Source organism: Hyalella azteca, unplaced genomic scaffold, assembly GCF_000764305.2.
Source record: "Hyalella azteca isolate HAZT.00-mixed unplaced genomic scaffold, Hazt_2.0.2 contig3232, whole genome shotgun sequence".
In the NCBI taxonomy this organism is placed as follows: domain Eukaryota; kingdom Metazoa; phylum Arthropoda; class Malacostraca; order Amphipoda; family Hyalellidae; genus Hyalella; species Hyalella azteca.
The window spans coordinates 88,639-101,149 of NW_025933484.1; the positions used below are offsets into that span (position 1 = coordinate 88,639).

Genomic DNA, 12,511 nt, shown 5'->3' on the forward strand with positions numbered 1-12,511 from the left:
AACGAATGGCGTCTAAGGTTTCGCGAGCTCATCATGAATGACTGTTTACGGCAGAAATGTTGCATTGTTCGTTAGTTTTCAATGATATAAAGTCGTACTATTGTGTCTTTGTTTTGAATCGTAATGCCTGGTTTTGGACTCTTTGTTGTGGAATTTTTGACAAGGTGTGTATTTGAGTGAAGGAGTATTAAAGGCCCGTTTACACTAGTGGCAACGACATGCGCTTTGAGTCGTTTGCTGCAGTGCCTCACCGCGCACAACCGTTCACACTACTTCTGTACTCGGTAGCTTGAGACCGCGCGCTTTGAACACTTAGTTGCCACCTAGACGTCAATGAGGATGGATGTAGCCGAATTTGAGCTGTGGGTCATTGTTGTCGGGTGTGCTGCGGTCCGTCATTCTTCGCACTATGCCAGTTGTAAACGAGAATTTAGCATAGGCATCACAATTAGAGAACTAGCACATTCAAAAAGATACAGTTTATAAAAATATAGTCTATTCTTAAATAAAAAGTTTCAATATTCGTACCGATATTATATCATCCTTTGAAATCGCTAAACGGTAATGCATAAATTGTCAGGAGTTGCTTAAATCACATAAACTAAACACGTCATGTAAAAATAACTCACATCATTTACATTTCGATTTTTGTACTCCTTTGACCGAACAGTCCATAGGCATTCGTGTTCTCTATAAAGATCAATTAGGCGCTCTACTAGAGAGTGATTCCAAACGAGAGTGGTGCTTAGTCGACATTTGGAGTGCCGGACCAGCGTACACAATCAACCTTACTAGACCACAGACATCTATCTACTAACTAAGAATTTAAAAGCAAAGTATAGTCCACAAAAATTCATATCTTTATAGAAAACGTTTCGGAGACCAGCTCCATCGTCAGTTCGTAGAATCTAGAATCACAAATCAGAAGTCACAAATTAATACATTGAAACCATAGAACGAATTGAATTTCTTTAATTAACTAATTTAGATTTTTAATTTGACTTAAATTTTTAATTTAATTTAAATTCTTAGTTAATTTGCGATTTAAGCATACAAGTGATATCAATTCTTTAATAGCTATCTACTAAGCGCCGCGCTTGTGTTGCATGAGGCATGGCCCCTGTCAATCGCTAGCTCGTCAATCGGTCAAAAAGCGCATGCAGCAGCTGCGAAGCGCCTCTGCATGCGCTTTGAGGCACTTGATTCTCGTGTGTTGCCCCTAGTGTGAACGGGCCTTAATAGTACCTAGTATTTCTGCTGTGCTTCTCATAAAATTGCTTGTTCATTTATATGGTTTCTTCATTGAAGAAAGCACGTGCATTTCATTCTTAGTACTCTTTTACAAATAGAACTTTTGATAACTGTGTTTTTACACTGATTTAATTACCTTGCTTTCTCACTATCCCGATGGTGTAGCCTATATGTGTTGCCCGCTCTCCCGCAACAGCATCTCAAGGTACTCTCTCCACTTCCCTCAAGTTAGTGTCCACGTTCACCGAGAAGTCGCTCTTTACGTACTTTCATCCTAAAAGCAGATGAGGTACCTACCCTCCAGCAGGCATTTGACGTTGCAACTATTTTGATTACGAGTTGATTTCGTCGAAACAAAGTCTAAGCATCGCTATTTCAAAGTCAGATGCCAGGTGGTGCTGTGGTTTAGCCATAGAGCTACTCACGTCGCCCTCCGTCTTCTCCAGGAAGACGGTGGTGGTGGTGTGCGTGGCCTCCTCCTGCCTCTTCTCCTTGACGCTCGCCTCGATGCCGTTGTTGAACACCCAGCGTCGGTCCAGGGGCAGGTAAGGGGCGCACTGAAAACATCATTTATATTGTGATTTTCTTTGATCTGACCATTATATTCTAAACTGTTATAAAACACTGGGTTATTGAAACTTGACATGCTTGTGTTATTTAACACTGTGTTCAGACTGGCAACATCGGTTAAAAAAAGAAAACTCTTCAACTTGGCAACGACATTCCGCACTGTTAATAAAAATTGAGTAATTGACACTTGTCATGCGGGATTTATTTAATATTATATATTTATATCAAAGACTTAAGGTATTTTACATTGCAATACACAGATGAAAATCTAATACCGGGGTTCTAAATAAAAAATATTTCATCTTCTACAATCCTGTTAAATTTTTCACAAGTCTTACACCCATTTGTTTCTTTCCGAGATTTTTATCGTCCGCTGACAGCCAGACGATGATGGACACCTGATGCTCCCACACCATTGACCAGAAGAGCTCGTCATCTTCAGTCGTTTGCTGTGGGTCTTGCGTTGCTATGAAGCCGCCATCCTGAAGTACAGGTGAACAGTTATTAGGGCAAATTCATTTACCAAGTGGAATGCCGCTCTAGAAACACAAGCTTGAAAGGTTTCTTCCAGAGCACAGAAGTATTATGATATTGTTCCTTACTTTCATTGATCCAATCAGTGCAAGACAACAATAAAACAGAATTCTCCTTACATTTTCAAGATGTTATATCCGTTCTTTGTTTCAAGTTTACATCAATTAATTGTAGCATAATAAATCGAATATTCAATTCAGTGCTCACATTGTCTCCTTTTTAAGTAAGTATATAAAGCATATTTTGGTACTGATAATTTTAAATTGGTAGCAACAATGTTTCAGGGTGGAAAATGTGTCTAATTTTCTTTCACTTTCCTTAAGTTAAAAATAGAAATTAAAGTGAGGTGCAATGCTTTGAAAAAAAACTCGGAAATGTATTCAGTATATTGTATCCTAAAGGATCATAAAGTTTGAATAACATGGAAAAACTCACAAGGAAGAACGTCTGCGTAGCGGTTTTGGAACTTGTTGCAGGGTTTAGAAGCTTCGGTTGTTTTCTTCGTTGGCTTGGGAAGTCTTTTATATTCGTCAATGATCTGCGCAGACATGAATCAGATTTCAGTTATTGACGCTCCAAATGAAACGCGTAACAGAGAAATATTCGTCGCCAATGTTATTATCAGAAATTCGCCTTCGCAAAGAGAGAAGCATTCATCCTTAACGTCAAAATTGAAAAGCTTCGGATGAAGTTCCAAGTTTCTTACGTCATTCATGAAGGATGAACGATCCTCAAGTGTACAGTAGTACTGATGAAAATAAAACTGAATAATGAAGCAGAGAGGCAGATCATTAAACACTCAAGAATATCTCAACACTTTTGATACTCACCTCCTTACTAACTCCCAGCGACATCACATCAGGGTACCCATCTGTCCCATCATGGATCGGCGGTCGCTGAGATGGAGAGTTCAACAAGGGTTCCTTAAATTGACTATCCTTGTTCGAAGACATCTGCGTGTATCGATGCTCAGCTCGTCGGATATTGCCTGCATGAAAGATTTAAATTTTGTGAGATGGATGGTGATTCAATATCTTTTGCCGGTGCCTCCCAGCAAAGCGCACCAATTTGGCGTCTGAATTACATTAGAAGACCCAAGACGATGAGGAACAAACAGATGACCACTACTATGCCCACGATCAACTCGATGTTTGGCTCTGTCAAGAGATAATACAAATTTATTTTGGGAATCCTAATGTTTAACGAGCATTTAAAAATACTGAAAGGTATTCGTACCATATACTAAATTGTGAATTCCTTGTGGCTGAGATTCTACTAATACAAAAGACAGTAGAAATTCTGAACTGGCTGGTAATGTCGATATTGAAGCGTCAGCTGAAGATTGACACGCCATGCAATCTTTAATAAATTGAAATTAATTCCAGCTGTTCTGACGCTAACTCCAATTAATCCATCAAAACCTTTATGTTGTCAGTTAATCATCCTCGTATATGATTCATCTATGATGAACCAGATCCTACATATCAGTTCAGCTTCACTCTTCTTGGCACGTATCGTTGATCTATCGTTCAGCTTCACACTCCTTGGTACGTATCGTTGATCTATCGTTCAGCTTCATTCAACACAAAACAGTTTTTTGAGCGGGGCTAGAGAGGGTGGGTCAAGGCATCACAGCGCAAATGTGGGTCAAGCCACCATACCACAAAAACCATTTCTACGAATCTCGAGTTGGTTGCGTCCAATGGGGACAAGTCCTGCATTAGTTTGTGAAAATGATCATCCAATGTCCACACTTTCTGGCGACGAAGCGGTCAGTCATTAATAACCAGTTAATATTTTCATTTTTTAATTATTAAATTTATTACAAACGTAAACTTTCAATAAATATAAATACCTAATTTTGCCTTATCACATAATAGAGTAATCTATTAGGTGCATAAATTAAATAATTTAATTTTGAATAAATGATTCACTGACTGAAACGTACTAATTAAAACATTTACTGATTCCCGTAACGAGAATGCAAGTGAGAAACTTGTTGTTACATATTTTCAGAATTATTTGAAGGTTGGTTAGGTGAGGTAATGAAAGCATGAACATCTCACCTGAAGGAGGGGACGAGGTGGTCGACGGCAAATCGTTGCTCGAGTTCTTTGTGAAATTGTCATTCGTTTTTCACGGTAAGGAAAGACTGTCCGCTGTAATTGCAGTATGTCCACCAACTAATAATCTATCCTATAAGTTAATTTTGATATTTTATTGATCGGTCCTCTCGTGTGTTGATTTACTTAGAACGCTTCTGTTTTCCTCTCAAATATCATATAAAATCTCGAATTTGTTTTTTCTTTTTTGAACAATTAGATTCATCTAAGCGTGTTGAGTGAATACATGCTGCATCTTTACCGAATTCTTCTCCCCAAAGCAAGATATTTTTTCCTTTATTTTGACAACGGAAGGAAAAATTACATCTCCGGAATGAAACAATGTTGGGAACAAATTTCGTAATTTTAATGAACTTNCCCCAAAACAGCGCTGCGCCATGGCTAATATGGAGAAAAATTCCGACAGCTCGGCAGGGACGGAACGAGGCGCTGTTGTAGCGCTGGCACTTGGATCGCGCGGCAGCGAGCTGAGCAGAGCAGCTATGCAGGCCGTGCAATACAAGGGGGATTTTGAGAGAGGGAGAGGGGTAGGGACTCTTTCCTTTATCTAGTTCACGTGACATAATACGCTATTTCAGTTCACTCACAACTGTAAGCTATTCTTAGACTTGCCGACTACAAATCATTTGTACTATAGTTAAGTAATTGATTGAGACCCGCCGAGGTAGGTGTCTGGAAGGTTTAGGTGCTTCAGCCCTTGACTTATGACGTTGATCGACTAGCGTTCGAATTCCGGGGCGACAGTTGACGTTTCTTTCCGGGACAGCTCAAAGAGTTATGTTGTACAAAACTGTTTTATGATTGGTAATAAAATCAGTTAATTACGATTTTACGTTACTTATGTAAATACGGTCTAAATGTTCGGCAACCAATTACAATATAACCTATCATTGCAAGAATAAACGTATCGTTGATCTAGACGAGAAAAGGATATTGTTGACCAACGGTAAAGCACAACTGCAGCTTGAGCTGCCAAGCCGTCCCAGAGCAGGCGTTGAGCTGGTTCGAGCCGAAGGAGATCGCTGATAGCTGCGTGTCAGCAGGACAGAGCGCGCCAGGGCAGGTGCTCTGCGGGTAATAAGCGCTGCTCCGCGGCTGGAGATATCGTCTCTACTGCGGACATTTCTGCTCTATCGCGGCTCTGTCGCGTCTCAACGTCGAAACTAGTCGGCGTAGCCTGTTCTATTCACTGCCCTAAATTTTAAATTGGTTGTTTGTCACATGTGTCGTATAAATTATGATTTCTCAATAAACATTTGTATAATTAAATTTAATGGAATTTCAATGAGTCTCAAGCATCAACAGCAACATATAATAATAATTTTATCAATAATCAGCAGTCAACGATCGGACTTATCGTATTTCTTATCTATTTAGTTTTTGGGTTTGTATACGTACGAACAAATAAGCGACAATAATTGAGTGAATCGTTAGATCAATTCATCGCCCGAAATTGTTACATTAATACTCAACCTTAAAAAATTAGCCTTTTTCTAGTAATAATTCATTTTCATAAATTATTTAACGATAACTATTTTCCAAACTAGCTATTCTGAAAATTAAATTCTGAACTGAAATAACAACTTTATTATTTTCCCTGACTTTTTGTTTTTATAATATTAATTATTTGTTTGCTTCCTGTTTCCTCTGTTTTCCAATACAATCAGTGAAATAATCAAGTTAAAAGATAATAAATCATTTTCTCTTTCAGTTTAATATTACCTGTCCAAGAAAGAATTATTTGTGTATATAATTTAAACATTATACGTAGAAATTTCATTGAAACCAAAGTTATACTGCAACAAAATATTCTGGCGCCTGCCATGTCTCAACATTCGTAAATTTGTCCCTCAGCTACCGTGTCGTTCTGAAATGAAAAAAGTGGGCACATTTAATAATGCAAAAAAAATTGTGATACATTATTATAGAGAATTTAAATCTCCATTATTTTTACTAGGTATTATTTCACTAACAAATCATTAGAGACAAAAACGAAAATTCGTTGACTTCAATGCACAGACAATGATAGAAATCAAATAATTATTTATTGCATTTTTTGTCATTGGCTTACCTTCACTGAAAATTTTCTTGTTTTCAACGTAGAGGTCGATGCATTTATGGACGTAGTAATACATGCTCTGTGGGAGAAGTTTAATAGATTTGTTGTGTTTTTATCCTTTTATAAATAATTTTCGTGGACATGCATTCTATTGAAATTATCAATAACTTGCTCTCAATAAACAATAAGTTGCCTGCAATATACTGTATATATGATTGTTGAAAAATTTTCTCAGTAGTGATTTAAATTTTTTTTCTCAGTGATGACGATTTGCGTTGCGCACGGTTCATGGAAATCTTAGATAAGATTACATAAATATCTGAGATCGCAACAATATGCGTCTAAAGTGAGACTGCATTTAATTTCAATAACCAATTCTGATCCACAGTACTATTCCATTTCGAAGTATAAAATTCTAAAGTTTACTGCAAAATGCCATAACATTTGGTTCATAAATCCCCAAAATATCAACCCTTCTCCAGAATCAAAGAACGTTCACCCGAAGTTAACTTCGCTCACCGGAGTCTGGACGGCGAGCATGCGCTGGTGTCGCAGTTTCTCCACAGTTGCGAAGACATTTGGCTTCTGGTTTTGGTCAACGTCGTCCATCAGCTTCCACACAGCTATGAAGCCGCCGCTGCAGTTCGCTCCATCTCTTCAATCATAAAATGTTTCTATTATAAAAATTCATGAAATCTTGAATTCTTGTAACTTATTTGCGTTCTTTAGGATTAGTATTAATTTGTAAAGCAAATTACTGGTACGTCAGAAATGAAAATTTCCGAGTAGTTGCATTAAGAGACCAAAAATATTTCTCGAAAGATTCACTTATAGAGCTTATCATTTTCAAACAAGAACCAACAAAAAATCTTAAATAAATGTTAAAATAAGCGTATATCGTGTAACCAAAGTTAACAAAAACACGCCAATAAAGTAAGAAATTAGAACATAACATTCAATTTTCCAAAAATTTTACCACTATAATGCAACTCCGAACGACCTGTAGATGATACTCACGCGACAAACAACCGATAACTCCACAATTAACTTGAAGAATTTACAAACAAAGAAAACGCAAAGCAAATTCAGCATATCGATATTGAAAAGAGAATCCAACAATATTGGTTGTTGTTTCTCGATTGTAAAGTTACGCAATCTGACAGTCGTTTTCGGACTTTAGTATATCGAAAACCGCAATTTACCGGCTTGGGTATGAGCTTTCTTAGCTTCTGCTCGTTTCGTTTCCAATTGAAAAGTCTTCAAACTTAGACATACCGCAGATATTTGGTTTGTTCTACCTTCCATGATGCGCATTTGGAATTCGAATTTATTCGTAACATATTTCAACTGAATGTTTTTCCATCATGCCATGTGTTTAGTAAAATCAAACGCTTCTTATCTAACAAATTTTCATAAACTGAAACTGTGACTGAATGCGATAGTAATGAAACTATTTATTGCACGTTGCCCTATTTTGGTAGTGCGCCCGAAACTATTTGGTAGTGCACCCGAAACTAAAGACTTTGTTTATGAAGTATTTCCCGAATATTAATTTGCACGTTTTGCTTGTAATAACTTTCAAAATTGGTTCGTTCTTCAGGTTTATGGACGTTATTCCTGCCCAGGTGCAATCAAACCTAGTCTATGAGTACAGTGGTGCGCGCTGCGCATCTGCTTACGTTGGAATCACGTCGCGTAACTTCTACATCAGGGTTTCTGAACACCGCGGCAGGAGCTATCGTTCTAACTTGACTCTCGGCAAGCCTCCTCATTCTTCCGTATACGCCTCCATGCTGAACAGTGCTGTATCTGAGAGTGATATCAGGAAACTCGGTTGCACTTCTGGTTGCTCGTATTCGAGGATTTTGAAGTCTCTCCATATCTTCAAACGAAAACCGCGACTCAATAATGCGTTTAGTTCATATCCTCTTGAAATAGTAAATCGATAGGTTTTATGTTTTATTGTTTTTTCTTAAGTTCTATTCTTTTCGTGAACCCTAGGACTAAGTTGTTCCGATCGAGTTCTGTTTTTTTTCGATATAATGTCAGGTCTTGTTTAGGTTTTATGTCTGTCTTAGAATTTTGACTTATAAAATGATTTTATTCATTTTTAGATTGTCGATCTGATGATGGAGCTGGACTCCGAAACGCTTTCAATATCGATATGGTGAATTTGCTTGGCGTTTCCTTTGTTTTTAAATTCCTTGTAAACTTGCGATATATGCAGACTGATAATATAAGGAACAATTAACTCGTAATAATGACTCACCTGCAGTGCACTAGGACCCTATTTTCGTCGCCATCTTCATACTGCATGGAGCTGAATTTGCGTTCCCTGATCGTTTTCAGGACTTTGAGGAAGTTCATCGGCTCGGGAGGGTTGCCTTCGTTCCAGTTCTTAAGGTGATAGTGCACCACCTGCCTTTTCCCGATGTCCTGTATATATAATTTATAAAATTCATTATCGAGAGCTTGTTATTCGTTATACATTATTTTATTTGCAAAATTAATCAACAGCCGAACTAACAAAAATAGTTTGATACTCCGTCTGCCAATCACTACTGCCCAACACTATGTAGTCCATGCCGCAATATTCATCGTCGGGAATAATTTACGGTCGCAAGCTAATTCCAGCGATCCCCGCAAGTTTTGAATTTTCATTATTTTGCACGGCATATGTTAACATTTTAAAGCTTTTTAAGCTGATAAACTATATTTATCAAGCTGCCTTGCTGGCAAAAGCAAAACTGCGATCGCTGATTAGAGTCAAACTTTTCTTTCTTAATAAGAATTTTATGTAAACCCAATCATCTCGTCTATTATTTGATAAATTGTATTTCTCACTAACATTTACATAATTTTACGCGATACAAATTCTCTCGGATAACTAATATAGACAGTATTGAACCCATTATTTGTATTTTACATTTTCCTCATCATTTCTACCGCATCATGTCTTCTTTCCAGGAAGAATTAGTTTCGGTTTTTCTCGATCAATCTCTCCACGTACTTCAAGGTAATCTCCTCACGTACAGCAAGGTATTGCTCTCTACATACGTACTGTAGCGGCCCGACTTTCTGACTGTCGTTCTCGCCCTTCTTTCATTACGACGCATTACTCGAAACTGGTACTGAACACGAGCCTTGGTCGGCTTATTCTCGATTGAGCCGCCTGCCTGGACGGGCGTGGCAGGACGTAGTAATTGGTCGGTTGTCTGACAAGGAAATACCTTGGATTTACCGGCGACGCTGCTGTCAACCATTCATTTAAAACCAGGTCCTTATATTTCGATTACTTCTTTCGTCGGCCATGGACGGGTACGGCTGCAGGCAAGCGGAGCAATAGAGAACCAGCCTCGAAGAGGCTACCGTTTCCGGCGCTGTACGTCGCGTGGACTTTGTCGTTTATTTGAAAATCTGTCTCCCCACTAATTGAACAGCGTAGAAAAAAGCTGCAACTTGTTGGCAACGTTGGTTAATAGTCCCGGTGTAATCTCGGCAAGCACTGCGCTCCTCCGCGAGATTCCCACACTTTGAATTGATTTGACCTTGTCGATCTTCAATAAAATTTGACTTCCTCTCGGCGATAACACCGGTGACGGAACGGATGGGCCCAGCCGAATTTAGTGCCCTTCAATGTTCAACTTTACATTTCCCTTCTAATAGTTACCTAGTATTTCTGCTGTGCTTCTCATAAAATCGCTTGTTCATTTATATGGTTTCTTCATTGAATAATGCACGTGCATTTCATTCTTAATACTCTTTTACAAATAGAACTTTTGATGACTGTGTTAATTTAGTTACCTTGCTTTCTCACTATCCCGTTGGGGTAGCCTATATGTGTTGCTCGCTCTCCCGCAACAGCATCCCAACGTACTCTCTCCACTTCCCTCAAGTTAGTGTCCACGTTCACCGAGAAGTCGCTCTTTACGTACTTTCATTAATTGACACTTGTCATGCGGGATTTATTTAATATTATATATTTATATCAAAGACTTAAGGTATTTTACATTGCAATACACAGATGAAAATCTAATACCGGGGTTCTAAATAAAAAATATTTCATCTTCTACAATCCTGTTAAATTTTTCACAAGTCTTACACCCATTTGTTTCTTTCCGAGATTTTTATCGTCCGCTGACAGCCAGACGATGATGGACACCTGATGCTCCCACACCATTGACCAGAAGAGCTCGTCATCTTCAGTCGTTTGCTGTGGGTCTTGCGTTGCTATGAAGCCGCCATCCTGAAGTACAGGTGAACAGTTATTAGGGCAAATTCATTTACCAAGTGGAATGCCGCTCTAGAAACACAAGCTTGAAAGGTTTCTTCCAGAGCACAGAAGTATTATGATATTGTTCCTTACTTTCATTGATCCAATCAGTGCAAGACAACAATAAAACAGAGTTCTCCTTACATTTTCAAGATGTTATTTCCGTTCTTTGTTTCAAGTTTACATCAATTAATTGTAGCATAATAAATCGAATATTCAATTCAGTGCTCACCATACGCTATCAGTCCTCCTCTAAAAATTTTGAACTGATTGTGGAACTTTTTTCCTCAACGACTTTCATGTACAACGTCTCTAGGAATTCGCTTAGATTAAAATTGCGTACTTTTTTGATTTGAAGCAAAATCAAATGATTCACATGAGCAACATTATTCGAGGTGCTCAGTACAGCAGAATAATTATAAGCGAGGTATACATAGGACGTGTGAATTTTAGCTAATTTCTTTTTAGAAATGTTTTGCTAAAAATTCACCCGTGAAAAATGTTAACATATGTCAGTTAACATTAATAAATTCTAAATGTATTAAATTGACTGTTCCTCAAAAAAAATCACATTCACCGCATGCAAAGGCATCGACGAAACTTACGATGTGGGATGCGTTGATGTATTCCCCAGACTTCAACTTCACGCGGTTTTCATCAACTGGTGCACAAGAATTCGCTATTAGATTACACTTTTACAACAAATTCATTATTTGCATATTTAAAATGGATAGAATGAACCAAATCAAAGATCATGTATTTCGTTTGTGCGATTGAACCTGACAAATGTAAAAACGTCTTTGACACAATAAAAACTCTATCTCGCCACTTCCCAGTCGAAATTCAGAGTAAATTTTTGGTCGCCTCTCCGTCTATCGAGTGGTTTTTGAGGTTAATCAGGCGTTAGTCGGCCATCTGCCGTATTCCGCTGCTCTTTAGAAGCCATTTTCGGGAGCGCATGGCCCGATGGGCTGAATCTGCTTAATATAACCGAAAAGCGCAGTTCAGTCAGATTCTGTTATATGAGCAAACCATGACCATCTCTAGCTCCTATAATGGCGTCGATTTGTGTGCAAGCGCAGGTTTGTAAGTCATATTATACCCTACTCAGCAAAATTTTGAGCTTCCGGGGTTACGTGGTACCTAGACAATTTTATTGTGTATATGAAACAAATGGTTTTACGACGAAAAGATGTCTTCAGTTTTTACTTTATCATTGAAGGACCGCGATAAAAATCAATGACCGAAGTCTTTGATGATTTTAGTTCCTTATTATAATCTGAATTAATAATATTTAAACTGACTAAAAATTTAAAAGCAAAGAATAGTTCACAAAAATTATATGTCTATAAAACTTGCCAGCAAATATGAAAAACGAGTTAAGAACTGATAATCCTAAAAGAGATTTGAAAAATTTACGGTTTAAACCAAACACAAGATCGTTAACGATTCTTGTTCCAAATCTCTTTTAGAATTATCAGTTCTTAACTCGTTTTTCATATTTGCTGGCAAGTTTTATAGACAGATTGACGGTTTAGGCATGGGACTACCGCTTGGCCCGACCTTTGCAAATATTTTTATGTGTTTTCAAGAGGTTTCTTGGCTGGCCAATTGTCCTCTTGATTTTAAGCCAATATTCTATAACAGATGTGTCGATGACACATTTCTAATTTTCAAACATCCCTCCCATGTCAAACCATT

At 38.0% G+C, this 12,511-nt stretch overlaps 1 protein-coding gene and 1 long non-coding RNA gene across 2 annotated transcripts; both read right to left on the reverse strand.

Annotated features, from left to right (window-relative positions):
* Window positions 1–2,792: 2,792 nt before the first annotated feature.
* On the reverse strand, window positions 2,793–4,821 carry LOC108665394. Its single transcript, XR_001930441.2, has 3 exons — window positions 4,422–4,821; window positions 3,186–3,343; window positions 2,793–2,893 (listed from the first exon to the last, which is right to left on the reverse strand). It is a non-coding gene; the product is annotated as an uncharacterized LOC108665394 (long non-coding RNA).
* A 955-nt stretch (window positions 4,822–5,776) lies between these two features.
* LOC108665393 (tyrosine-protein phosphatase non-receptor type 9-like) lies at window positions 5,777–9,800 on the reverse strand. Its single transcript, XM_018152143.1, has 5 exons — window positions 9,657–9,800; window positions 8,807–8,973; window positions 7,057–7,192; window positions 6,550–6,616; window positions 5,777–6,345 (listed from the first exon to the last, which is right to left on the reverse strand). Exons 1-5 carry the CDS (start codon window positions 9,798–9,800, stop codon window positions 6,329–6,331), a joined length of 531 nt encoding a protein of 176 aa, XP_018007632.1. The 3' UTR covers window positions 5,777–6,328.
* Window positions 9,801–12,511: the final 2,711 nt, after the last annotated feature.

Bases quoted from the DNA above. Each gene is read 5' to 3' on its own strand.
- LOC108665393 (XM_018152143.1), bottom strand. From the start codon at position 9,800: ATGGTTGACAGCAGCGTCGCCGGTAAATCCAAGGTATTTCCTTGTCAG. The intron at 7,193-8,806 runs GTGAGTCATTAT...TTATGATTGAAG, and splicing joins AGGGTCCTAGTGCACTGCAG to AGATGGAGCGAACTGCAGCG. The intron at 6,617-7,056 runs GTGAGCGAAGTT...CTTCTCCCACAG, and splicing joins TGCTCGCCGTCCAGACTCCG to AGCATGTATTACTACGTCCA.